The 27,267-nt window shown below is 56.4% G+C and overlaps 2 protein-coding genes across 4 annotated transcripts; one reads left to right on the top strand and one right to left on the bottom strand.

Moving 5' to 3' along the window:
• The first annotated feature begins 1,796 nt into the window (after positions 1-1,796).
• Positions 1,797-12,091, top strand: Klc3 (kinesin light chain 3). Of its 3 annotated transcripts, XM_059280718.1 has the most exons (13): positions 2,031-2,127; positions 6,782-7,047; positions 8,243-8,473; positions 8,963-9,032; positions 9,434-9,653; positions 9,959-10,046; positions 10,127-10,228; positions 10,545-10,718; positions 11,057-11,147; positions 11,227-11,267; positions 11,353-11,459; positions 11,576-11,639; positions 11,806-12,091. In XM_059280718.1, exons 2-13 carry the CDS (start codon positions 6,790-6,792, stop codon positions 11,875-11,877), a joined length of 1,518 nt encoding a protein of 505 aa, XP_059136701.1. In that variant the 5' UTR covers positions 2,031-2,127; positions 6,782-6,789; the 3' UTR covers positions 11,878-12,091. The 3 variants fall into 3 exon arrangements, with proteins under 3 accessions (XP_059136695.1, XP_059136701.1, XP_059136687.1); XM_059280712.1 differs by lacking the exon at positions 2,031-2,127 and adding an exon at positions 1,797-1,882 and having other exon boundaries at positions 11,576-12,091; XM_059280704.1 differs by having other exon boundaries at positions 11,576-12,091.
• Positions 10,919-26,074, bottom strand: Ercc2 (ERCC excision repair 2, TFIIH core complex helicase subunit). Its single transcript, XM_059280692.1, has 23 exons — positions 25,966-26,074; positions 25,648-25,747; positions 22,476-22,553; positions 22,337-22,399; positions 22,085-22,198; positions 20,179-20,295; positions 19,975-20,091; positions 19,497-19,620; positions 19,309-19,405; positions 19,089-19,222; positions 18,850-19,018; positions 18,208-18,326; positions 16,355-16,424; positions 16,209-16,278; positions 16,024-16,125; positions 14,888-14,951; positions 14,347-14,468; positions 13,278-13,370; positions 13,119-13,191; positions 12,881-12,951; positions 12,651-12,794; positions 12,392-12,535; positions 10,919-12,181 (listed from the first exon to the last, which is right to left on the bottom strand). Exons 1-23 carry the CDS (start codon positions 26,058-26,060, stop codon positions 12,089-12,091), a joined length of 2,373 nt encoding a protein of 790 aa, XP_059136675.1. The 5' UTR covers positions 26,061-26,074; the 3' UTR covers positions 10,919-12,088.
• Between the last annotated feature and the right edge of the window lie 1,193 nt (positions 26,075-27,267).

Genomic DNA, 27,267 nt, shown 5'->3' on the forward strand with positions numbered 1-27,267 from the left:
ACATTAAGGGATTCTTAGATGCTGGGCCCTGAGAAGCACAGTGTGGGGGGCATGGGTCTGCACTCCCAACTCTTCAAGAGATTGAGGCAGGAGGACTGTGAATTTGAGCTCAGCTGAGCTTTATAGGGAGACACTGTCCCCCCAAAGTAAAACAAAGATAACTTAGGATATAGTGGCTGTAATTCCAGCACTAAGGGAACCAAGGCAGGAGGATGGCCGTGACTGTGAGGCCAGACTGGAATACACAGTGAGATCTTGTCTCAAATTTTAATAAAATTAAAAATTTCCGCCGGGCGGTGGTGGCGCACGCCTTTAATCCCAGCACTCGGGAGGCAGAGCCAGGCGGATCTCTGTGAGTTCGAGGCCAGCCTGGTCTCCAAAGCGAGTTCCAGGAAAGGCGCAAAACTACACAGAGAAACCCTGTCTTGAAAAACCAAAAAAAAAAAAAAAAAAAAAAATTAAAAATTTCCAGGCGGTGGTGGCACACGCCTATAATCCCAGCACTCAGGAGGCAGAGGCTGGCGGATCTCTGAGTTCAAGTTCTGGTCTACAGAGTGAGTTCCAGGACAGCCAGGGCTACACAGAGGAACTCTGTCGCCAAAAACCAAGATAAATAAATGAATTTAATATTTTTATTTTTTAAAATATATGAAAAATGGCTGAATGGTGTCTTCCCTAGTGTTCACATGGCTCTGGGTACCACCTCCAGCGATGCACACGCACTACCGTTCATGTGAACCAATTCAATCCTTGAAGCCTTTTTTTTTTTTCTTCGAGACAGGGTTTCCCTGTGTAGCTTTAGAGTCTGTCCTGGAGCTTGCTCTGTAGACCAGGCTGACCTCACAGCGATCCGCCTGCCTCTGCCTCCGGAGTGCTGGAATTAAAGGCGTGCGCCACCACTGCCCCAATCCTTGAAGCCTTTTAGAAAGCTCTTATTTGGGGGCTAGAGAGGGGGCTCAGTGCTTAAGAACGCTGGCAGCTCTTCCAGAGGACCAGGGTTTAATTCCCAGCACCCACATCAGTTGTGAGCAGTCTGTTCCCGGGGATCTGACACCTTCACACCAATGCACATAAAGTAAATTTAAATAAATCATAAAATATCAACTCTTATTGTGTGTATGTCTACACAAAGGCACACGTGTGGGGTGCACATACTCCATACACGCGGAGCTCAGAGAACCAGTTGCGGGAGTCATTTCTCTCTCTGCTCCATGTGGGTCTTGGAGCTGAACACCAGGTTGTCAAGCATGGCAGAGTAAGGGCCTTTGCCAAGTTCTGAGGTTGTAATTATTAAAACAATGTTTTGGGAGATTTTTATCTTCATCGGATGTTTTACCTGCACGTCTGTGCGTCACGTGCATGCTGTGTCTGTGGAGGCCCTGGAAGCGGGTGCTGGATCACCTGGGACTGGAGGTACAGATGGCTTTGAGCCGTCATGTGGGTGCTGGAAATCGAGCCCGGATCCTCCGCAAGAGCAGCCTGTGCTCTTACCTGCTGAGGCATCTCTCCAGTCCTTCATAAAAAATATAAATTACACTTTTACGGATTTATTTCGTATGCACGCATGTGGAAATCAGAGGATAACTTGTGGGAATCGGTCTCCTTCCACCCTGTGGGTCCCAGAGATCGAACTCAGGCCCTCAGGCTTGGTGGCAAGCGCCTTTGCCGCCTGAGCCCGCTCGCGGACCCGAAAGAAAGTTTTGGGAAGTTCTCAGACTGCGGGTTTCTCCGTGTGCGGCGGCCGGGGGCGTGGCCTGCGCACCTGCGTGGGCGTGGCCTGGCCCCGCCCCCGCCCTCCCGAGGAGCCGCCGGGACCGGCTGCGGCGCAGCAGGAGCCGCGGTGTTTCCGCGCAGCGAGGCGGTGCGGACAGGCAGCCGCCAGGTGGGTACGGGGGGGATCGGCGGCGACGGCTGCGGGGTCCCCGAGGGGGCCGCGGGCCTGGCGTCGGGGACGAGCCTGGGGGTCCCCGCGGGCCGCGCCCCGCCCTAGCCGGCTAGGAAAACATCTGTGGGCGGGGCGGGGCCTTGTGACGCGGAGTCGGGTGCGGGGTCTCCGCGGCCGCGGGAGGGGCTGGCCGGGCTGTCAGAGGGTCACCGGCTGCAGCCTAGGAGTGCCAGACACGCATGGTAAGGGACCCTCCGCGGCGTGTGCAAAAGAGAGGGTGTCAGGCAGGGCGCACTGGGGAAACTGAGGCAGGAGGCGCAGAGTTGGAGGCCAGCCTGGGCTACGTAGTGAGACTCTTTCTCAAGCGAGAGCGACAAGGAGGACAGATTGTGGGTACCCGTGTCAAAGAGAGAAAGAAAAAGACAAGGAAAGAAGGCCAGCGAGATGGCTCAGTGGGTCAAGGTGCTTGCTGCCAAGCCTGACTTTTTAAGTTTGATCCCCAGGATCCACAAGGTGGAGGAGAGAACTGACTTCCTCAAAGTTGCGGGTTGAACTCTGACCTTCCGTGCACGTCCGCACACAATGAATATATAAAGGAAAAGACCAGGCATCATGATGCTCGCCTTTAATCCCAACACTCGGGGGACAAACAGGTGCATCTCTGAGCTTGAGGCCAGCCTGGTCTACAGAGCGAGTTCCAGGGCAGCCAGGGCCACACAGAGAAACCCTGAATGTCCATACACATATATAATTTTTGTTGTTTTTCGGGACAGGGTTTCTCTGTGTATCACTGCCTGTCCTGGATCTCGCTCTGTAGACCAGGCTGGCCTCGAACTCCCAGAGATCCACCTGCCTCTGTCTCCCAAGTGCAAGCGGGGATTAAAGGCGTGCGCCACCACCACCTGCCCAGTTTATATATAATTTTTTAATAAGGAAGAGAGTCAGACTGTGGGTACAAGTGTAAAAGGGAGATGAGCTACCATGTCACCCTATAATGGGGACAGACTGAGTGAATGTGGGTGACCCTGATTGTGTGTGTGTGTTAGGTGTGGGCTGGACACACTACTTAGCATGTGTGCAGGGAGATGCCGGGTCTATGGTCAGCTCTGTACTTGTGGCTGATGGATGTGTGTGGCCATGTGTGTCAGGGAGTGGAATCTCTTACGGGCTTGGATCTAGGTGTTGTGCAGCGGTGGGGATGGAGTGTGTGGAATTGTGTCGGTTACATGGGTGATATGTGATGGTCATTGACTGGCTGTTGACACTCTGGTTGTGTGTCCCTGGTATGGAGGGGTGTGTGTGTGTGTGTGTGCATGCTGCATGCCTGCTGTATGGACTGGCAGCAGTGTGCAGCTCACTTGTGTGTGTGTGCATGGGGGGTCGGAATGGCTGAGATGTTCCTGTGTGGGGTGATGGCATGGAAGGCTGGCTGTGCCATGCTGTGCCATGGTTATCATTGGGCCGGCTCTGCACTTGTGCTGAGGCTCTGTCTGTGGGGCTCCTGGGAGTGCCGGGGACAGCCTGAGTGACAGATGGCTGTGGCTAAGCCGTGGCTGTCCCTGTGGTTGCTGATGTGGGTATCTGGCTGTGGTGTGGGGGCGGCTGCATCTGGGGCTTTGGACTCAGTTGGATTGGAGATTGTGCTATGGGGTGGGAAGGTGACATTGGACATGCTGGGGGCCATAGAGACTGACTACTCATGTGGCTTGTGAGGTTGCGCCTACCTGGGTTCTACACACACCCTGCACTTTGTGTGTTTGTTTTGTTCTTTTGAGGCAGGGTTTCTTTGTGTAGCCTTGGCTATCCTAGAGCTAGCTCCATAGACCAGGCTGGCCTTGAACCCACAGAATTGGGATTTTGACTTAAAATGCTTGAAAAACGGCACTCACCAAGTAGAAACTGTATTTCAGAGTTCGTAGTTTGGTCTCTTTCTGGGCAAGAATCCTGCAACATGACCCGCTTGTGAATCTGGGATGTAGAAAAGGCTGTTTTAGGTGGAAGCCCCAAGGTCATCAGAGGAAACTGGGGCGGGGACGCACTGTGCATCAGAGGATTATCTCTTTTAAAATTATATATATTAATCCAGGTGGTGGTGGTGCACAACTTTACTCCCAGCACTCGGGAGGCAGATCTCGGCGAGTTCGAGGCCAGCCTGGTCTACAGAGTGAGATCCAGGACAGCAGGGATTGGGGCATACCTGTCATCTTAGCAGTTGTGGTGTGAACCGAAAAAAAAAGGGGAGGGGGGAACTAGGCAGAGGCAGGCGGATCTCTGTGAGCTCGAGGCCAGCCTGGGCCAGAGAGTGAGTTCCAGGAAAGGCACAAAGCTACACAGAGAAACCCTGTCTAGGCTACATAGTGATTTAAAAAAAAAAAAAAAAAAGATTTGCCGGGGCGGTGGTGGTGCACACCTTTAATCCCAGCACTCGGGAGGCAGAGCCAGGAGGATCTCTGTGAGTTCGAGGCCAGCCTGGGCTACCAAGTGAGTTCCAGGACAGGCGCAAAGCTACACAGAGAAACCCTGTCTCGAAAAACCAAAAAAAAAAAAAAAAAAGATTTATTTATTATATGTACAGTCTTCTGGCATGTATGCATGCCACCAAATCTCATTATAGATGGTTGTGAGCCACCATGTCGTTGCTGGGAATAGAATTCAGGACTTCTGAATTAAGAGGGATAAGCCAGTGCTCTAACCCTCTGAGCTACCTCTCCAGCCCCTGCATAGTGATTTTGAGGCCAGTTTGAGCTGCATGAGACCCTGTGTAAAAACAGAGCCCGGCCGGGCGGTGGTGGCGCACGCCTTTAATCCCAGCACTCGGGAGGCAGAGGCAGGCGGATCTCTGTGAGTTCGAGGCCAGCCTGGGCTACCAAGTGAGTTCCAGGAAAGGCACAAAGCTACACAGAGAAACCTTGTCTTGAAAAACCAAAAAAAAAAAAAAAAAAAAAAAAAAAAAAAACAAACCAAAAAAACAGAGCCCTGGAACGGTGCTGTCTGCCTGTAGCCAGCACTTGAGAGCTGGAGGCAGGAAGCTTTAGCCATGGATGGCTTTGAACTCCTGATCTGCCTCTGGAGAGCTCAGATCTCAGTCTGCAACACATGCCCATGCCTCAACGTTTTTTTTGTTTTTGTTTTTTTTTTTCCTTTTTGTACAAGGGATGGAGCCCAGGGCCTTGGCCATGCTTGGCCACCCCTTACCAGCATTCACCTTTTCTCTTAAGATTTATTTTATGTACATGAGTGTTTGTCTGCAGGCATGTATGTGGACCATGTGTGTGCAATGCCCAGAAGAGGACGAGATCCTCTGGAACTGGAGGTGTGGTTGGGAGCCACCATATGGTCCTCTGTAAGAGCAACAAAGGCTCCTAACCACTGGGCCATCTCTCCAGCCCCTAGATTTTCTTTTTAAAAGCAGAGTTCATAGCTTACTCAACCATGATCCTCCTGCCTCAGGCTCCAGTGCCAGCATTACAGGTATATGCTACCCCACCGGGCTCTGAGCTGTGTTTTGAAAAGGAGAAAGTGCAGTGCGTTTTGTGTTTCTAAGATGAGAAATAAGTACATCGTGCTGTCTTTTCTGTTGTTGTTTCTTTTATTGTGTTGTGTTTCTAATGAGGTAGTACACGTATGCGTGTTTGTTTAGAGAGGGTGCGGGGGTGTGTGAAACAAGGGAGTTGCAGTGTGTTGAGCCGTGTCTGAGATGGGATTCTGTCTGCCATCGTCTTCAAGAAGGGCCTGGGCTGGGGCACGGTTGATAAGAGTGCCTACCTAGCATGCCCACCCTGGGTGTGCATGGCATGTCCAGGACCCGGGTTCATCCCCAGGACCCCATACACGGAGTGTGGTGATGCGTGTTGTTTAAGGCCATCCTCAACCATATAGCAAGGTCAAGGCCAGTCTGGAGACGGAAGACCCAACTTCAAAAAAGTTTATAAAAGGCTAGGTGTGGTGGCACATCCCTCTAATCGTCTCACTCTGGAGGCAGAGACAGGTGGATTGCTGTGAGTTCTAGACTAGCCTGGGCTACGTAGTGAGACCCTGTCTGAAAAAGAGTAAATAAAAAGGGATGGAGAGAGAGTTGTATGTGTGTTTCCCGAGGCGTGCTTGAGTAGTGTGTGTCTACGAGATTCACCGTCTATGCCTCTGACTCTGTTACGCACGTGTATAAACACACAAAACCCTATGTGGGGGACCCTCACCCCTTACCAGCTTCGGATGTTCACACGTATCACACGGCCACTGCCCTCCGTGAGCCATGGCTGTCCTTAGGTGTGTCTCATCAAAACCCTAGACTGTTGGAGCTTGGCTGCGGTGGTCGGGACCCCTGGTCCCGGTCCCTCCAGGTCTTGCCAAGAGGAGCCAACTTTCAGTCCCTCTCAGACATTCCCCACCCCACCCCGCCTCCAGGCCCTATGCTCTACTTCTCTGCTTTCAGGGTTCCATCCCTCACCCCCCCCCCCCAGTGGCCTGACTGGTTCCTGACAAAAACACCCTAAGAATGAGCTCACCGGGAGCCTGCCGCCTCCACACGCCCCGCCTCCCAGCCTGGCAGAGGTGGCGCCTCCGGTCCCAGGGCGCTTAGCAGGCTGGGAGCTCTGAGCTAGGGTGTCTGGGGACCTGGGTGGGGGGGCCGGCCAGGTGAGCCGAGTGCAGCGGGGTGGAGGGGGCCCTGGAGCCAGCTGTTTGTCCTCGTAGCTAACTCCGCACAGTTTAGAGTGGCCCTCGGGGTAGAGCCCTGGGTTTTACAAAGGTAGAGGAGCACGCTCCCGGAGGAAGGCTGCCTGGGATGGACCGGGCTCGGGCAGGGAGCGAGCCAGGATGGGTGGGCAGGGGGATGGCTGGACCGAAGAGAAGCTGTGAGTCCCAGAGGGTGACTCCCTCAACCTCACTGCCCCCCAGGAACAGCCATGTCTGTGCAGGTGGCAGCCCCGGGAAGCACAGGGCTGGGCCCAGAGCGCCTGAACCCCGAGGAGCTGGTGCGGCAGACCCGACAGGTGGTCCAGGGGCTGGAGGCCCTGCGGGCTGAGCACTACAGTCTCGCTGGGCACCTGGCGGAGGCCCTGGCCGGGCCGGGTCCCGTGGCTGGAGCGGAGCTGCTGGAAGAGAAGCAACAGGTGGTGAGCCACTCGCTGGAGGCCATCGAGCTGGGGCTGGGCGAGGCCCAGGTATGTGGGACCAGGAGGGGCGTGGGCCTGAGCGGGAGAAAGCCCAGGGATGCGGGGCGTGTGTGTGTGTGTGTGTGTGTGTGTGTGTGTGTGTGTGTGTGCGTGTGTGTGCGTGTGTGTGTGTGTGTGTGCGTGCGTGTGTGTGTGTGTGTGTGTGTGTGTGTGATCAGGCCTGGTGGGGGAGACCCAGGAAAAGGACCAGGGATGCAGGATGTGTGTGTGTGTGTGTGTGTGTGTGTGTGTGTGCGTGCGTGTGTGTGTGTGTGTGTGTGTGTGATCAGGCCTGGTGGGGGAGACCCAGGAAAAGGACCAGAGATGCAGGATGTGTGTGTGTGTGTGTGTGTGTGTGTGTGTGTGTGTGTGAGATCAGGCCTGGTGGGGGAGACCCAGGAGAAGGACCAGGGATGCGGTGTGTGTGTGTGTGTGTGTGTGTGTGTGTGTGTGTGTGTGAGATCAGGCCTGGTGGGGGAGACCCAGGAAAAGGACCAGGGATGCAGGATGTGTGTGTGTGTGTGTGTGTGTGTGTGTATGTGTGTGTGTGTGTGTGTGTGATCAGGCCTGGTGGGGGCGGCCCAGGAGAAGGACCAGGGATGAGGGGTGTGTGTGTGTGTGTGTGTGTGTGTGTGTGTGTGTGTGTGTGATCAGGCCTGGTGGGGGAGGCCCGGGGATGAGGGGATCATAATACAGGGGAGGAGGTGTAGGTAGTAGGAGGTCTGAAGGAACCAGGCCTGGAAGGAGGGACTGCAGGGCAGAGAGATTCCCTAGGAAGCATCAGGGATGAGATTTTATGTGTGCCAGATGTGGTCCTCCTATAGAACTCGGTCCTGGAGGGAGTTTGGGGTTTTCATTATGAATGGACCCCTGGGTTTTGCTCATGGTAGGCAGGGGCTCTACCACTGAGCCACACCCCAGCCCCTCACTGGGGGATTCTAGGCAGGGCCTTTACTACTGAGCCACACCCCTGTTACTTACAGGTGGATTTTAGGCAGGTGCTGGGTTAAACAGATGGAATAGTAACTAACCGTATGCATATTTTGGGTGAAATCAGGGGTTGCTGGAAAACTCTTTTTATCAGAGCCACACTGTGGGTTACCTTCAGAGTCTGGGGGAACCTGTGTAGACTGGGTGTATCTGGCCTGATGTAAAGCCTGGGCTGGGGCTGGGCTGTCCTCCTCATGGTCCCGATGCCTCCCAGGTGCTGCTGGCCCTGTCCGCACATGTGGGTGTGCTAGAGGCCGAGAAGCAGAGGCTGCGGGCGCAGGCGCGGAGGCTAGCCCAAGAGAACACGTGGCTTCGAGAGGAGCTGGAGGAGACACAGAGGCGACTGCGGGCCAGTGAGGAGGCTGTGGCCCAGCTGGAGGAGGAGAAGAGCCACCTCGAGTTCCTGGGTCAGCTGCGGCAGTATGATCCACCCGAGGAGAGCCAGGTACCGGCGGCAGGATGAGGAGGGGGTACACAGTCCTTCACAGAGCCCCCGATACCCTCAGGCCTTCCTAGTACCCCATAACCCTCCAAGCACCTGTGGGATCCCCAAAGCCCCCTCAATGCTCCCTCAAGCTCCTGGGTCTTCTTCCCCAGCCCACTGAAACCTCTCAGGCTGACCCACAGCTCTTCAAACTCAGAGCTAGTGTAGCCGAGGCTGGAGGATTCTGTGAGTTTGAGGTCAGCCTGGGCTACATAATGAGATGCTTATAAACAAAACCAGTCCTGAAGCCTGGCATGGTGGCCCATGCCTTTTAATCCCAGCACTCTGGAGTCAGAGGCAGGCGCATCTCTGTGAGTTCAAGGCCAGCCTGGGCTACAGAGTGAGCGAGCCCCTGCCCTAGATGACAGAGAGCTACCCAGGGAGGCCTGAATTAGCTTCAGGGCACTGACACTTGCCTTTCCGGGAATTACTCTTTCCTGTTCCCCACAGAGGCCCGAGTCCCCCCCTCGCCGAGACAGCCTGGCTTCTCTGTTCCCCAGTGAAGAGGAGGAAAGGAAAGGTGGGTGTGTGGGAGCCCTGGGCATGGTATCAGAGGGTAGTCACACAAGACTACAGGCTAAGCCTGGGGCGGGAGGCTTGACCGGAGGCACGCCAAGGCCTCTGAGCAGGGCACAGGGCACGGGGAGGGGAGGGCAGGGTCCGGAAGATGAAGCAGGTGGCCCTGGTTAGCAGGGAGGTTAGAAGCTGGAAGTTAGGCAGCCTGTGACCAAGGCAGGCTCGGTTCTGGCACATCCCACTGGCCGGTTAGATTCCTACAATCCCCGTGTCCAACAACAGCACAAGGCCCTAGTGCCAGAGGTGGCTGTGGGGTGTAGGCTGTGGGGTGCAGGCTGTGGGGTGCAGGCTGTGGGGTGCAGGCTGTGGGGTGCAGGCTGCGGAACTCCACACCACCTCCCCCAGGTCCCGAGGCAGCTGGAGCTGCAGCAGCACAACAGGGTGGTTATGAGATCCCAGCTCGCCTGCGGACCCTGCACAACCTGGTGATCCAGTACGCCGGCCAGGGCCGCTACGAGGTAGCGGTGCCCCTATGTCGCCAGGCCTTGGAGGACCTGGAGCGGAGTTCGGGCCACTGCCATCCTGACGTGGCCACTATGCTTAACATCCTGGCACTGGTATACAGGTGAGGGTTGTGGCTGATTGGAGGGGCCCCGTCTGTGGTAGTGGGGTACCCTGGCGATCCTCTGGCCAGATAAGGCACCTGGGTGGGAACAGAATGGGAGCAAGGGACAACGGAAGGAACAGAGATCTGGGGAGGTGGTGAGACCCAGAGCATGGGGCACCAGGGTGGGCAAGGGACAGGAGACCCGATGCTTGACAGATTTGCCTGTGTGGGAAGACAAGGGGTCCCCTGAAAGATACCAGTCATTCCTGGCTAGTCCAGCCTGTGACCCCGACTTAAACCAGCCTTCTATCCCTTCTCTGCAGGGACCAGAACAAGTACAAGGAGGCCACGGACCTTCTTCACGACGCCCTACAAATCCGGGAGCAGACACTGGGTCCTGAACATCCTGCAGTGAGCAGCCATGCATGCCGGGAGGGCGGGCTTGGGGGATGTTTCGTGGCCTTCTTCCTCTGCCCACTCTCCCCCTGCAGGTGGCTGCTACCCTCAACAACCTGGCTGTCCTCTATGGGAAACGTGGCCGTTACCGGGAGGCAGAGCCCCTATGCCAACGTGCCCTGGAGATCCGTGAGAAGGTGCTGCACCCACCCTTTGCCTTGTCTGGTACCACGAGCCATAATCCTGGTGTACCTTGCGTTTGGTGGCAGGTCCTCCCACTTGAGCCGGGAGCGCCCAATCTCATGATCCACCACCCTGATGAGTTTACAGTGCAATCCTGACTTTGACCTCCTGACCCACTTCATACCCCTAAGCTGATGACCTCTGGCCTTGCTGATTCCCACCCGCCATGTTAAATTCCACTTTGTTACTACATTCCCAACCTGCGACCCTGATGTGACTGTGGCATCTCATGGGCCACCCTATGTGACAGATGGTTTGTGTGCACCCCAGGTCCTGGGTGCCGACCACCCTGATGTGGCCAAGCAGCTCAACAACCTGGCCTTGCTCTGCCAGAACCAGGGCAAGTTCCAGGATGTGGAACGGCACTATGCGCGGGCCCTGAGCATCTACGAGGCCCTGGGGGGGCCACATGACACCAACGTAGCCAAGACCAAGAACAACCTGGTGAGGCACGGGTGGGTCCTGTCCTGGGGCACTGTGGGTAGGGGGACCTCAGGCCCCTGCAGTCCTTCAGTACAGAAAACCAGGAGCAAGCTCCAGTTTACAGTAGCATGTCAGGCTTTATTGTCACAGCAAGTGCCCCTGACATTTGAGGCACTGAGGTAGGAGTCCGGGGTACAAGGTGGAGCTCGGGCAGGGCAGGGGCTCGGGCAGCCTGGTTTTCTGGGATGGTGGGTCTGCACTGTAGTCAGCTAAGGCAGGATGCTGGGGCAGGCGGGCGGGTCTGAGAAGTTCCCAGGCCTAAGCAAGATGCCCACGCCCTGCCCCTGCCCTCCCCGCAGGCCTCGGCCTACCTGAAACAGAACAAGTACCAGCAGGCAGAGGAGTTGTACAAGGAGATCCTCAGCCAGGAGGCTCTGCCCGCCCCACTTGGTGAGCCCACCCCTCCTTCCTCCTGCCCCCCTGTGTGTGGCGTCCGTCAGCCCACCTCCGTGTCCCCTCTGTTCCACAGGAGCCCCCCACGCAGGCACAGCGGGTGACGCACAGCAGCAGGTAAGCAGGCTCCACCTGGGGTCCCCGTAGGGCCCGGCCTGGGTGGGCCCTACTGTGTCCCCACAGGTCCCTGTGCCCTCCCCAGGTCCTGCGTAGGAGCAGCTCCTTCTCCAAGTTCCGGGAGTCCATCCGGAGGGGCAGTGAGAAGCTGGTCTCCCGCCTCCGAGGGGAGGGCACGGCAGGGGCTGCCGGGTGAGTGCTGGGCGAGGTCAGCAGCCTGTCAGCCTTCCTGGTGCCTCCCTCCATGACGGCAGTCAGAGCGGGGCAGGCTGCAGCCCTGCCTCACTCCCTCCCGTCCTCCTCTGAAGGATGAAAAGGGCCGTGTCACTCAGCATGCTCAACATGGACGGTCCAAGGGCTGCCAGGACGCAGGTGAGGGGCCAGTGCGGAGCAGGGAGCTGCTGGCGGGCTCAGCAACACGGGGAAGGTGGGCCTTCCTCCTGGGGACTCAAGATGGGGGTGAGTGGGCGGGTAGGAGATGGCATGGCCCCAGTGTCAACTGGGGAAGGACTCCAACCACTCCTGTGCCTGCCCCCAGCTCTCAACGCGGCACCTGAGCGAGGCCCCCCGGACCCTCAGCGCCAGCACCCAGGACTTGAGCCCGCGCTAAGTGGACTGGCTGCAGTGGCCGCCGCTGCTCAGGATCGGGGAAGGGGGGTGGGTGGCTATCGGGCACCCTGCCTGGGTGGCACCTGTGGATCGGGATCCTGCCGTCCCCTCCCTGCAATTAAAGGCTGTACACTGGACTGGGTGTTCGCCTGAGGGTCCGGGGACCTTCCAGCACCCCCTGGGGAGCCCCAGGTGTCACCGCAGTCCTGTGTTCAGAGCTGCTGTGCGATCTGCTCGATGCGCTGTAGCGTCTCCTCCGACTGCAGCTGCTCCAGACTGAGCAGTGACAGGCCCAGCTGATCTTCCTGGGGGGCGGGGTAAAGGCAGGGTGTCACATTGACCCTGAGTGTCCGGAGACTGGAGTGCATGGCCAAACTAGGGGAAGGGCGCCAGGGCTGTCTCTTCAGTGCCCCCGGGCTGTCCACTCTCCCTTACTTCCTGGACTTGGGGACCCTGGGTGACTAGGAAAAGTGTGCGCCGGGAAGGAGGGAGAAGGGGCGGGGCCAAGGGCTTACCTGGTGGAAGGGCTGTGCCATCTGCCGCAGGAAGTACTTGGCAACCTGCACACCCTCGTCCACCGTCAGGTTGAGGTTGGAGTCCGTCAGGTGCTCCTGGATCCATCGAGGCAGCTTGCCACGCTTGTCGGCCCGAGCGAACCGCTGTGAGGAGGGAGGGGAGCACAGCAAACCCCAGGTTGGAAGCCAGGCTGCCCACCACCCCTCCCTGTGAGGAGGTGGGACTGGCTGGGGGGGCCCCCGAGGCCCTGAACCCCACCTTGTCGGCGAAGACCATGAGCCCATAGTCTGTCTTGCCCCTGATGGCACGGCCCACACACTGGGCTGCATGGCGCATAGCGTCAAAGGTGAGAAAGTCATTCTCACGGATCTGGAACTGGTCCCGCAGGTACTCTAGCCGGGCCTGGGGGTGAGGGAGGATCTAAGGTAGAGGAGAGCCAGCCCTTCCCTTACAGCCCCCCCTCCCGACACCACTGCTTCCCCACTCACCTTGAGAATCCGGCTCTGGGTGTAGACATAGGGGACGCCAAACATGATCACAGCCCGCCCGTAGTGGTGCACTGGGGCAGGACAGCAGGGTTACATTCTGGGCCGGTGCCAGGGTGTGTGCTTAGGGTTGCCCCAGGGTACGGAAAGAAGACGGGGTCCCTCTGCATGCCCATGGTCCCCAAGGGAGCAGCCACAGTAGGGTGGGTGGGCCTCTGGGCTAATAGCCAGGTCCACTCACCAAAGTCAATCCCTTCTGACACTTTGCCCCGAGCCACTGAGAGCAGAATGGCCCCCCGGCCGTTCTCGCATGCCTAGGGAGATGGAAGCAGGCAGGCACTCCTCAGCCCTTTCCCGCTCTGCTGGCAGCTGGCATCCCCTGCCTGTCCCAGGCACCCACCTCTTGGTACTTCTCCAGGGCCACACTGGTCTCCGCCCCGTCCTGGGTCTCAATGAAGAGCAGCTTGTTCCTCTGGATGTTCTCAAGGATGCCCTGGGGATGACAGGGGTTCGGACAATGGGCCACACAGGCCCAACACTCCTGTTTCAGCCCCACTGCTGTGACCTCCCATGGAGGTCCTTCTCTGGACCCCAGCTGTCCAGTCTCTTTGGCGGTCCAAAGTGGGAAGCTGATCACCACCCAGGAAGGTGGGCATGGGGCCCAAAGGGGCCAGTGCAGGTGGAGGGCCTGACTGTAATCCAGGCAGGACCAACCAGGGGTTATCCTGAGTTCAAACCTGTCACTGCAATGATAAGGAACTGAGACACAAGTCAGGCCACCCACCGGGACAAGACAAGGGGCCCAGAGGCACCAGCCAGGGTTACTTGGGCAGCTCAGTGAGCAGAGATCTTTACAATGGACACCTCACCGAGTTCAGAAGATGAGTCCCATGTGCCTCATAGACACAGCCAAGACCCTGCCGGCCCAAGCCCTCAGGCCGGCAGATCTCCTTTTTTTTCAGTACTAGGGATCAACTGTGACAACGGCCTGTACGTGTTACACACATGCTCTACCACTTAACTAAACCTACAGCCCCTCACTGGGGAAGTCCACACTAGGTACCTGTCTGAGCCACACCCAGTCTTCGGTGCCTGTTTGAACCTAGGCCTGAGAGCTGGGCTCACTGCAGTCACAAGACTGAAGGGCACCAGAACCCCCACGGCCTCATCCACACATACGAGAGCTCCTGGAGCGGGAGTTCTGGTCCGGCCTAACTCCCGGAACCTGATGTTCACAGCACCGCCCCTGCCCCCTCCCCTCCCGGCACCAGGCCTACTTGCTGGGGAGCAGCGCAGCCCATGCAGAGGGGGGTCCCCTCTGGTGGAGGGAGGCACTGAGGAGCCTGCAGGCTGCTGGTGGGGGTGGGGCAGGGTGCTATTGGCGCCACTGTCCTGTCCTGTGATGCGTGCGACCAGTGGAAACATGGGGCGTGGAGCCCCAACAGGAAGAGCAGAGAAGAGGGGCGTACCTGCTCATACCAGGAGGCCACAGTGCTTTCCATGTACTGGTAGCTGGTGAAGAAGGCCACAATACCGTCGGGGACCACAGCAGACATCTCCAGCAGGAGGTTGCCATAGTTGCGGATTACAGCTAGGGAGAGGGGGTTAGAGACTGGATCCCCCCCTGGCACCCACTGAGGCTCCTTACCCTTACCCATACCGACACCAATTCACCCTCCCAAGCCCATCAGAGGGCTGCCCGCCCCCCCAGGTTCATCGTGGCCACATGACACGTCATAGCACAAGAAACACGCAGAAGTGGCTGTGTCTCTCCAGACGACACTCAGAAGCCAGCGCCCCGTGTCCCAAGGGCCCTGTGCTTTGTACTGAGGCTCAGTGATATGCCTGGTGGCAAGCTCCCAGAGTGAAGAGACCCAGGGCAGTCCAACCTGCAGTGGCCCGCTGAGGGTGGGAGGGAGGCCCGTGTTAGCCACAGAGGCAGGGGGCCTGTTATGGCGCAGGCCCTCACCCACCTGAGACCCACCCCAAGCAGGCCCACAGGTGACTCACCAATGTCTTCCCTGGTCTCAAATTTGGAGCTGATGGCCACCTGGTCATTACCACGGCCAATGATCTGGAAGAGTCGGCGTGAAGGTAGTGTGACACACTTTATAGCTGAACGCCCCCTTTTTGAGATGGTGTCTCATGTAGCCCAGGCTGGCCTTTCGACGAGGAGCCTCACTGAGGCTATCCATCCTCGCAAGCCCATGAGAAGGCTGTTCCCCAACTTCTGAAGTTCTGTGTAGCCAAGGTGTTCCTGAACAACTCCTGGTCCTTCTGCCCACATCCCAAGATCACAGGCCTGCCTCACCATACCGGGCATGCACTGCCGGGCACGGAACCCAAGGCCTGCTGTGTGCTAGGTAAGCACCGGACCAGATAAGGCCCGAGCTCAGGAAAGCCTTGTGTGGACAGCCCTAGGCCTATGCTTAGGCAAATGCCTGGTGCTCAGCCATGAGCCACCAGCCGCCAGTCACATAACGACAAGCCCCAGGGAAGGGACCACTGTGCTCCTAAGCAAGGCTACACTCCAGCCTTAGGTAGTACAGGTCACCTGCAGCACACACCTATTAGCAACCCTCCCCGGTCCACCATGCCAGTCTCCAGCTCTAAGAACAACCGTCTAACGCCTGCTGGTGAGAGTGGAGGCCTGCACCTGCACACAGGCCCAGCCTCTGGCACCCACCAGCCTCTACAAAGTTCCTGCTCCACAAGCACAAAGTCAGGCTATAAAGCCTGCATAAGGTTTAAAGTGTTTCTGATTTTCGTGCCAGGCACCATCCCCAGCCACAGTTAGCTGCCTGTGGCTGTGGGGTGAACATGGTCAGGAACCTGCTGGGCTCTAAACTCCAAAGCAGAGCCAGGGGCTGAGAGGACACAGCTCTGCCCAAAGCTTCAGAAGGAGGCTCACTGCCCAAGCCACGGCTGGGTGACAAATGGCAACCCACCCTGACCAAGATGGCGGCCGAGCAGCAGCCCTGCCCTGCACCGGTACACACTCTGCGTGGTGTCCCTAAGCACGACGCCCTCCCATGCAGGCGTCATCTGGTGGCTTGCTGCACCCACCAGGCCTGAGCCTCAGCTGAGCGGCTGGCTGCCCACACAGAAGCCAGGAGGCGGGGGGCCCACCTGTCTCACCCACTCACCATTGGGCAGAGGCAGACTCGGGCTAGCGTCATGGTGAAGGTTGCCATTGTGACAGGGTGGAAGTCCAGGATCTTGGGGTAGATGTCCAGTGGGGACAGTGTCTGCAACAGAGACAGCAAGGAAGCCTTCAGCAGGACGGGGCAGGGACCGGGACCCCCATGGAGCGACAGCACAGTGTCCTCACCCCAGAGGTGATGATGACAGACTGGAAGCGTTCAAACACAGGCTTGATGGCCAGGGAGGCGTCCATACAGCTGTAGGACAACACAGAGGTCACACAGGGCAGGGCGGGGTCAAGGCCGTCCCACCCACACAGCATTGCCATCTCACCTGAAATGCAGGATGGGGTTGGCGATGGTGGGGGTCCTGTCATCAAAGGGCTCGATGATAATGGTGAAGCCTGGTGGAGGAGGCAGCTGGTGAGTCTCATGGTCACAACATGGCCCGTGTGTCACCCCAGACGCTCACCATCCAAGTGAGACCCAGGCACCAGGGTGCACAACCGCCCCAACCTGCCCTCTTCTCTGCAGGGCTAGTGCATGACTGGACTGTGCGAATGCTCAGGACTTCACTGCATGGTCCTGCAGGGGGGCCAGGCCTGCCCTTCCCCAGGCAGCTGCCCACACGCAGCCGGGGAGATGCTGTGGCACCTCACGTTGGCTGGTGTCTCCACTCCTCCCATAACCCACAAGTGTGCCCATGGACTGTGCACAGCCACTCCTGCTCCCGGATGCGGTGCCAGCTCCACCCCAGGGCCCCCCGGGAGGCTGGGGCACCTGATCCCCGCAGCATGGCCACACTTCCAGTATCACCTTCTAGGGGGCTAGGAGCAAAGATCATTCCAGAAAGGCTGTGACTCCTGTGTGTGTGTGTGTGTGTGTGTGACTGGGGTGGGGGGTGAGGCTGCCTTAGATCCTGCTGTTTCCACAGGGCCAGGTGTGCGTGTGTGTGTGTGTGTGTGTGTGTGTGTGTGTGCGTGTGTGTGTATGTGTATGTGTGTGTGTGTGTGTGCGTGTGTGTGTGTGTGACTGGGGTGGGGGGTGAGGCTGCCTTAGATCCCGTTGTTTCCGGCCCGGCCTGGCTCATTTGTTGACTGAACAAATACATTCACAGATTGTTTCACTTGGCAAGAAACGATCAGGTCCTGTGCTCAGCCTTGTGCCGAGGACTCAGCAGTGACCAACACAGCCTTGGTCCCATCCACAAGGGCTCCCCTTGCACTGGGGGAAGACAACTATCCAGAGTCCCAGAGACCCAGCTGGGACAGAGGACGGGGCAGGCCCAGCACGGAGTGGGGGTGCTTTCTGAGAGCAGCAGGGGATGGGGGCGCAGGGAGGGAGGTTCAGGCCAGAATGTGATGGACGGTAGGTGGGGAGCGAGAACAAGGAAGGCCAACGGGCTGGGCAAGGGCTGACCGCAGAAGGAAGCAGGCAGCTGCCAGTAGCCCTGGGGTGGGGCTGGCGGTGGCGGCGGGGTATCCTCCTGCCGGCGGGGTATCCTCCTGCCGAGGCTGAGCCACTGCAGGGTGCCAGCTGACCTGGTTTCCTGACTACGGTAGTAATCCCCAGGGATAAGCTTAGAAACTCAGTGTAAAGCTTGCGGGGGGGTGGGGGGGTGGGGTGGGGGGGTGGGTGGGGGAGCACAGACCAAGCAAAAGCCTCCAGAATGTCTCCCTCTGCATCAGCCTACATCCCTCTCCCTCAAGGCCTTCATGCCCAGCACCATGCTCCTACACCCTGGCCTCTTCCTCCCAAGGCTCTCCCCAGCCCCCTTTCCTGTCCCCACAGTCTATGGCCCTCTCTCTCCCTGCTAGACGAACCGTGAAAGCAATAATCTCACTAAGTACATCCCTCGCTCAGAACCTGCCATGGCTCCCCAGTGCCCTCAGTCACACACGAGGACTCCTCACCCAGCCCAGGGTGAGCAGACCCCATAGCATCCCTCGGGTCAGTGTCACCCCACTGCCCACTCCATTCTCCGCTCTGCAGCCACATGGAACCTCTGGACACATGAATCTGAACAGGGGGCTCGCTTACTCAGGAACACTGTACAGCTCCCAGGGTCCTCGAAATAGCTCAGACTCCCAGAGTCTTGCATGCCCAAACCTCCTGCTAATACCCCGCCCGACTTGGCTGGGCCCCCAAGTCCTGCTGTCAGGCCCCAGTGGAGGCAAGAGAGCTTACCCTTGGCGTAAGTGCTGACGAGAGTGGCGAAGTTAGCGAGGAGCGTGAGCGGGGAGAAGTCGGCCAGGTCAGCAATCTCCAAGGTATGCAGCAGGGAGCGGAGCCGCTCAGCACAGAACCTGAGAAGCCATGGGGGTCGGGAGAGGGAAGCAACAATGGACTCTTGGCCACGTGTTTCCCTGGGTACCTGGCCATGTCTGTGGTCAGCCTGTCCCCACACTGTGCAAGACACCCAGAGGTACCACTCCAGGATGGTACGAGCCCTACCACACGGCACACAGACTCACCGCCTGTATGTAAACTCTTGTGACACAAGACCCATGGCCAACAGTCACCTGCCTCTGCCCTGCCACACTCCCCCTAAGCCAGTGTCATAGACCCCAGTGCTCAAAGAAGAGCAGCCGCAGACAGTTTCCCAGGTTCACGGAGGCTGTGTCACCTGCACGCCCCCTACACACACACACACACACACACACACACACACACACACACACACACACACGGCTGAGGAAGCACATGTAGTCCCGCAGCACTCGCAGCCAACCGACCTCAGGGTCCCATGGGCTCCCCCACATCCAGCTCTGACCTGACCCCCTTATCACCAGCGACAGTCTGGACCTGTGGTCCCACTGCGGGCCGCACCTGAGGGGTTTGCGTTGGATGCACACACGTTGGGCCAGGCCGCTCAGGAAGGCGGGTGGACTCTCCTGCACCACATGCTGCACACGCAGCCGCCACTTGACGTACTCCAGCAGTCGCCGCAGGAAGCCCAGGAAGTGCTCAGCAGTGCGGATGGAGCCTGGTACAGCCTCTGCAGGGAGACCGAGTCAGCCGGGACAGGAAGGGCTATGAGGGGCGGAGGTGGGTGGGACGTGGCTCACCCTGCAGTATTTCGTCGGGCAGCACAGGGTTGGCCAGGTGGGCATCTGTCTCCCGCGCTGCACTGGCCTCCCGCAGCCCCTCCACCAGACGCCGGTACTCATCCCGCAGCCGCTGCTCATCCGTCTCCTTGATCCTGACGGGGACACGGGATAGGAGCTGGAATGGAGCAGGTATCCAGGGCCACTGAGGCCGACCCAGCACAGGGAGCAGAGTGGGCACCTGAGCACGGTCTTCTGCAGGGTGTCTAAGTTGCTCTGGCAGCGGTCCAGAGTCCTGCGGGTGAGGTTGACACTCATGGAGTCAATGCAGACATTGTCTAGGGAGGAAAGTGGAGAGAGCTGGGCTCAGCCGGGCTTCGGGGGGAGCGGGGGCAGAGGGCTGTCTGCACACCCTGGCACCCTCCTCACCGATGTTGTGGGCTTCATCGAAGACCACCACAGCCTTGCGGGCCAGCTCTTTGGACACCAGGTCCGCGATCTTGGGGTCCAGGAGGTAGTGGTAGCTGTAAACCACCACGTTGGCATGCAGGATCTGGGCACACAGAGGGAAAGGTTGTCCGGGGCCCTGCTAACCCTGCCACACCACTCCATAAATGTGACACAAAGACAGACACAGCAGATGGACGGAAAGACAGACAGGATCGGCCCTCAGTGGGGACCACAGACAGACAGGACATAAATAGAGGTCACAGGCTGGAGACAGACGGCCTAGACACCAGGTCAACAAAGATGCAGGCAGACAGACGGGCTGACAGACGGGTGGGCACAGTGGCTCATGCCTACAACCCCCACAGCTGGGAACCTGAGGTAAGGTTATTCCAAGTTTGAGGCCAGCCTGGGCTACAAATGAGATCCTGCCTCAGGAGAAAACAAAACAACTCTTCACCGAGTAGCGGGCCAGGAAGTAGGGGCACCAGCCCTGCCGCTGCCCCAGGGCCTTCAGGTCGTCCAGGTTGTAGATGCCCGCAGCGAGGGGCACCTGGCGTCCATGGGTGTCAAACTCCTGGGGCAAGGGCAGAGGATGGCAGGGTCAGGGAGAGCTGCTGTCCAGAGCGTCTCTGCCCTCCCCGGCCCGGGCCCTTCCCTGCACCTCATAGAAGCGGCAGTGAGGCAGGCTGGCATCCTGCTGGAACTGTGCCCGCACGTACGAGGCTGTGAGGCTGTGGCACTTGCCATCCACGTCCTTCCCAAAGCGCAGTGGTGTCACCTGAGGGTTCAGGGGACAGCTTACAACAGAGACCGCAGACAGTGCATGCCAACAGGGATGTCAGAGTGGGAGCACAGCTAAGACTCAAAACTGTCACTAGAGCTGGGCATGGCAGCGTGTGCCTGTAATCCCAGTTACTCAGGCAGCTGAAGCAGGACTGCACACCCAGGCCAGTCTGGGCAACTTACCAAGGGCCTACCTCACAATAAAATGTGGAAAGGAGCTGGGGGTATGTCTCAAGGGTAGGCAGAGTGCTTGCTAGCACACACAAAGCCCTAGGGGCAATCCATATCATAGTAAAACCAAATAAACAGAGGACCAGCTGGATGGCTCAGTGCCCGATAATCTGAGTGCACTCCCTGGGATCCACACAGCAGAAGAGAACAGACTCCCACAAGTTGTCTTTTCACCCATACATATGCACTGGGACACACGCCCCTACTTCCCAGCATGCACCCACATGCACACGCACACACGCAAGCACACACAAATAATTTATACACACAAATAATATATAAATGTTTAAAAAATAAAAACCTAAGCTCTCTAAAAACAAAGCCAGACAGGTCTGGAGAGATGGCTCAGTGTCCTGATGAATTCAGGTCCTGAGTTCAATTCCCAGCAACCACATGGTGGCTCACAACCATCTACAGTGGGATCTGATGCCATCTTCTAGCATAAAGGTGTACATGCAGATAGAGCACTCATACATAATATAAATAAATAAATCTTAAAAAAAAAAAAAAAAAATTGCCGGGCAGTGGTGGCTGCCTTTAATCCCAGCACTTGGGAGGCAGAGCCAGGCAGATCTCTGAGTTCGAGGCCAGACTGGTCTACAGAGCGAGATCCAGGACAGGCACCAAAACTACAGAGAAACCCTGTCTCAAAAAACTTAAAAAAAAAAAAAATCAAGCCGGACAGTGGTGACACACGCCTTTAATCCCAGCACTCAGGAGGCAGAGGCAGGGGGATCTGAGTTTGGGGCCTGTAGCTCAAGTTTTCCTGTGTCCCGCCCGGTCCTGCAGCCACTCAGACCCGAGCAAACACACAGAGGCATGTGTTATTTTCAAACTATATGGCTGAATGGCTCATTGCTAGCTAGCTCTTACATCTTAAATTAACCCACTTCTACAAATCTATACTTTCCCACGTGGCTTGTGGCTTACTGGTACTTTACATCCTGCTTCTCCTGGTGGAGCAGCATCTTCTCAGCTCTGTCTTTCTCCTTCCTCTCTCTCTCTCTCTCTAGTTGGAATGTCCTGCCTGACCTTACTCTGCCTCACCATTGGCCCAACAGCTTTATTTATCAACCAATCAGAGCAACACACATTCACAGCATACAGAATGACGTTCCACAGCAAGGGCCAGCCTGGTCTACAGAGTGAGTCTACAAGTGAGAGCCCACGAAAGACAGAGAAACCCTGTCTTCACTGAATAGCCCTTGGCTCGGCTGTGTTTTGGGTTCTGGATGTCTGTGGGCTTTGGAATACCTGCATACATATAATGGATACCATCAGCTAGGACCCAAGGCTGCCATAAAGTTAACTTACGTTTCATGTATACAAAGATCCCAATACTCCGAGTAAGCTACCATTTAGACTTTGACCTACCCCACAAGGTCAAATGTGAAATCTGAGGCACCACCCTAGCACTCAGGTAGTTTCTGATCTTGGATGAGCCAGGATCTAACAACTGAAAAAGGAGTTTCATTGGCGGTCACTTCGTACTGGCCAAGGCTTTTCTCTGGGCCTTTAGTGGGTAGCCCAAGGCTGGGGAGGCCGGGTCTCACCTCGGGATGAATGCACAGGTTCTTTCTCGAGCTCAGAGCCAGTCCCAAGAACGGCAGCTTCTCGCTCTCCTGCTGCTCATAGAAGCTGAGCAGCTTGCGAAGCTCTTCTATGACCTGCTTAGACGATGGGAACATTGGGTGGGGACCTCACGACAAGCATAAGCTCCTGCCCACAGACCAGTGAAGGCAGCAACTGGGGACCACCGAGGCCAGGGGAGGGGACAGAGGGCAGGGTCCATCTGCACTGCCCACCTTCTCAATCTCTGGCACTGTCCGTGAGCAGTAGATAAGTTTGGTCACCTCCAGTGGAAAAGCCTGTGGGTGACAATCAGCTCAGCCCCATCCAGCCCCTCCCCGCTTCCCAGTCCAGGCACTCAGGACGGTCACTCACCCTCTGGTAGGCCACGATCAGGGCCAGCAGAGACACTGTCTTCCCGGTGCCTGAGGGCATCTCCAGGACTCCATGACCCTGAAAGTTGGGCACACACAGGCTCTCAGAACCTCAGGGACATAAACTCTGGGGACCCTCGCTGATACGCCACTATCTGGGAACACAACACACACAATGGTGGAACTGCCATCAAGGCCCCCAGAACAACTGGCTTCATTTCCGATTCTCCTTTTTGCTGGAGTTTTTTTTATTTTTCATTCTTAATTTTAGCCCCAAGGATATTGCTATGCAGCCTTGGCTAGTCTAGTACTTGCTATGTACCTCCAGCTGGCTTCGAACTCTTGGCAATCCTCCTGCCTCCATCTCCTGAGTACTAGGGTTACAGGCTGAGCCCTATTTCTGTGTCCTTGCTGAGCAGCAGAAGGAAAGAACCTTTACCTCTCTGCATCACATCTGGGTCACAGCATCCTTGCTTCTATGTGGCTCTATAACCTTACTTGAAGCAAGATTGTGAGGGCTGCCGGGTAGTGATAGTGCACGCCTTTAATCCCAGCACTCAGGAGCAGAGGCAGGTGGATCTCTGAGTTCGAGACCAGCCTGGTTTACAGAGTGAGCTCCAGGACAGCCAGGGATACACAGAGAAACTGTGTCTTGAAAAGAACGAAACAAAACAAAAAGATTGAAAGGACCAATAGAATTGTGGGCTGTTGAGACGGCTCAGCAGGTAAAGGCACTGTGGCCATGCCTGATGCCCGAGTTCAATCCCCAGGACCTACATGGAAGAACCAACTGCCTCTCAGAAGTTGTCCTCTGACCTCCACATGCACACACATGTATACACACACTCTAAATAAATATAGTTAAATTTTTTTTAAAGTTCATGTTCAGGGCTGTCAAGGTGGCTAAGCATGTAAAAGTGGTCGCCACCAAGCCTAACAGCCTGAGTCTGAACCCCAGAACCCACATAAAAATGGAGACAACCAAGTCTACACAGCTGTCCTCTGACCTCCACAACTGAACTCCTTCCCTCCACTACTGTGACTGTAAACACGCCAAATAGCCTCTGCGTGTCAACACCAGTCAGCTCATCAAAGGCTCTCACCCAAGCTACCCAGGAACCCAAGGCAGGAGGATTGCTAAGATCAGTGTCAGCCTGGGTAATTTAGTGACGTCCTATCTCACACAAAAAGGAAAGAGGGCTGGGATGTAGCTCGAGGTGCAGGTACTTTGCCCAGCATGTTAGTTGAATTCCTAGCACGCACACACACAAAACAAACTCCCCCGCGCCACCAAAAAAGTCAGCCTGAGTTGGAAACTGCTGCCTTTCATGTGTGGACTGGCACAGTCCTCACTACAACCTAGAAAGGCTGTCACTAACTCGATCTTAAAGAACATTAATTTGTGTGTGTGTGTGTGTGTGTGTGTGTGTGTGTATGTGTATGTATGCTATGTGCATACAGTGCCTGCAGAATCAGGAAGAGATCCCCTGGAGCTGAAGTCACAGCTCATTGTGAGTGGCAGATATGGGCACTGGGAATCGAACTGGGGTCCTTTGGAAGGGCAGTAAGCCTTCTTAACCACTGAGCCACCTCTCCAGAGTCTCCTTTTTAGGCAGAGTCTCATATACCCCAGGATGATCACCAACACATTACTGTTTTCTTCCTCTTCTTCAAGGCAGGAGGGTTGTTAAATTCAGTGTCCCCTGGACTGTGGAGTGAGTTTGGACAGGTTAGTGAGTTCCTATCGCATTACAGAAGGTAAAGAGAGGGCTGTGATGTAGCTGGAGGCACAGGAACTTACCTAGCACACTGGTTTAACTCTTTCTATGGAACAGGCTCTCTCTATGTGTAGCCCAGGCTGTCCTGAAACTCCATATGTAGCCCAGGCTGTAGACAAAGTCACAGGGCTCCTCCTGCCTCTGCCTCTGCCTCTGGAGTACTGTAATTCAAGGCATGCCCCACCGTGACTGGCTCCCAACACACTATGGTACCAGAGAATGAATTTTGATCCTCCTGCCTCCACGTTCTGAGTTACAGGCGTGAATCACCAGGCTTACGTGCGGGAAATGAAACCAGGGCCTGGTACACGCACCAACCAAACTACAACTCTAATGCGCCTCCCTAGAGAAGCACAGCCACCATTTACGGGGTGGAAACTGTGGCAAGAGCTTGACTGATGTGCCCAAGAGTGCACAGCGAGAAGCCCATGGATCCTGGTTTCCAAGCCAGGCTGACAAAAAAAAAAAAGGTCTCAATGTCCCTAAGACTGGGAAGACTCAGCCTTGATTCTATTATCAAACCTGTTATTACTATTATCAGGCGTGCGTGCGTGCGTGCGTGCGTGTGTGTGTGTGATGTATGTTTGTGTGTGTGTGTGTGTGATGTATGTTTGTGGGTACATATGCCAAGGTCAAAGGTCAACTAACTTTGTGGAGGTGGTTTTCTCCTTACACTTTTACATGGGTTCCTGGTAATCAACTCCATGATTATACAGCAAACACTGCACCTACTAGGTCATCTTGCCGGCCTCCTACTACTATATTTTTAAAGGTCCTACTATATAGCCCTGGCTAGCCTGGAACTCACCCTGACCGACTGCAAACTCCCAGTGATTCTCCTGCCTCAGCCTCCCCAGGGGTAGGGTTACAGGCATGCATCATCTCACGCGGGGCTAATTCTGTGTTGGGATTCGAGTATGCTAGGTAAACATTCTACCAACTGAGATAGCTACAACCCTCCCTCCCCAAATTATCTAGATATTTTTTGGAAACAGAGTCTCCGTAGACATATCCCTAGCTGGCCTGGAACTCACTATGAAAGTCAGGCTGGCCTTCAAACTCGGATCAATCTTTCCCCAGCCTCCCTGCTGCTGGAATCATAGACATATTTGCCATATTCATTTTATGCGGTGCCGGGGACGAAACCAGCTAGGCAAGCACCCTACCAACTGAGCTCCATTCCCAGCTCTATTGTTTATTTTTGTTGTTGTTGAGACAGGGTCTCACTAGGTAGCCCAGGCTGGCCTCAAAACTCGCAGCGATGCTCCAGCCTGGGCTTCACCGGTGCTGGGATTGCAGGATTGGGGCTAACGTGCCCGGCCCCGGACCAGGACGTTAGCCGGAGGGAGCCATGGGCGTGCAGGGAGAGCAGCCGCCCGCGGCCCCGCCACCCACCTTGGCGTCCAGAGTGCGCTTCAGCTCCAGCATGTAGGAGAACTGCTCCGGGTAGATGTAGTCGTACGGGAAGTAGACCAGCAGCCCGTCCACGTTGAGCCTGGCGGCGGCGGCGAAGCGTCAGTGCCCGGTGCTCTCGGGCCGCCCCGGCTTCCATGCCGCCCGCCCGCCCCCGCGGCATCTCCCCGCCACGGACCCCGAAGCCACCCGGGCCGGTCTCCGCAGCCTCTCCACGCCGCGCCCCGGCCCCGGCGACGCCCACCGGCCGCCCCATCTCCCACCGCAGCGCGGACCGCTCTCCCCGGACCCCCCTCTCACTTCATGGCGGCTCGCTGGGGCGTCCACTCCACCGCCTCCTGAATATTCAACGAGGGGGGCGTGGGCCTCGAGCCCCGCCTTCCCCGCGACGCCATTGGCCGAGCCTGCCCGTCACCTCGCCAATCGGAAGGTTGGCGCGTGCGCACGGAGGCGAGAGGGCGGGCTCCGGAGAGAGGCGGTGCCCGAGGCATCGCTGAGGACCGCCGAGGACTGCGAACAGAATGTGGAAGGAAGAGAGCCGAGAGAATCGATCCGGCTCATGCACGTTAGCTCTTCCTGGTTCGGTCCTGATTGTCCAAGCAGTGAACGGAATTTAGGGGAGAAACAGAGAAATTGGAGGCCTTGAGGAGCCCTTCAGTTACACTGGTTTACTTGTACCCGACAAAAACGGATTTATTAAAATACTGGTGTCCAGACTTAACACAAGAAACCTAAAAACAGGCCGGGCGGTGGTGGCGCACGCCTTTAATCCCAGCACTCGGGAGGCAGAGCCAGGCGGATCTCTGTGAGTTCGAGGCCAGCCTGAGCTACCAAGTGAGTTCCAGGAGAGGCACAAAGCTACACAGAGAAACCCTGTCTCGAAAAACCAAAAAAAAAAAAAAAAAAAAAAAAAAGAAACCTAAAATCAGCTTCTCCCGTTTATTTGAGCCCCTACTCTAGCCTGACTCTATTACGCGTTTTAAAAAAATTCATTAAGGGGCTGGAGGGACCACTCAGCGGTTAAGAGAACTTTCTGATCTTGGAGAGGACTCCCAAGATCGGGTGGGTTCGCAGCCTCCCACATCAGGCAACTTACAATCGCCTGTAATGTTAGCTCCAAGAGATCCCGTACCCTGTGCACTCAGGTGCACAGACACACTCTGGAGGCAGAGGCAGAAAAATCATCCTTGGCTACTATAAATCTCCTATAGGCTAGTCGAGGCTATATGACATTGTCTCAAGAGAGAAAAAAACCAGCAGCCACCAACAATAAATACATACATAAAAAAAGCACTTTACCAACTGACCTATCTCCCTCAGTGCCTCCTTTTAATCACGTCTATTGATTGATTGATTGATTGGTTTTTCGAGACAGGGTTTCTCTGTGTAGCTTTGTGCCTTTCCTGGAACTCACTAGGTAGCCCAGGCTGGCCTCGAACTCACAGAGATCCACCTACCTCTGCCTCCCGAGTGCTGGGATTAAAGGCGTGTGCCACCACCGCCATGGCTGAAATTTCACACAGTTCTTTTTTTTTTCTTTTTTAAAATCTTTTTTTCTTCATTTTTATTTATTTATTTATTTTTCTATTATCAGCTTGATAC

The sequence above is a fragment of the Peromyscus eremicus genome, chromosome 1, assembly GCF_949786415.1.
Source record: "Peromyscus eremicus chromosome 1, PerEre_H2_v1, whole genome shotgun sequence".
Lineage (NCBI taxonomy): Eukaryota > Metazoa > Chordata > Mammalia > Rodentia > Cricetidae > Peromyscus > Peromyscus eremicus.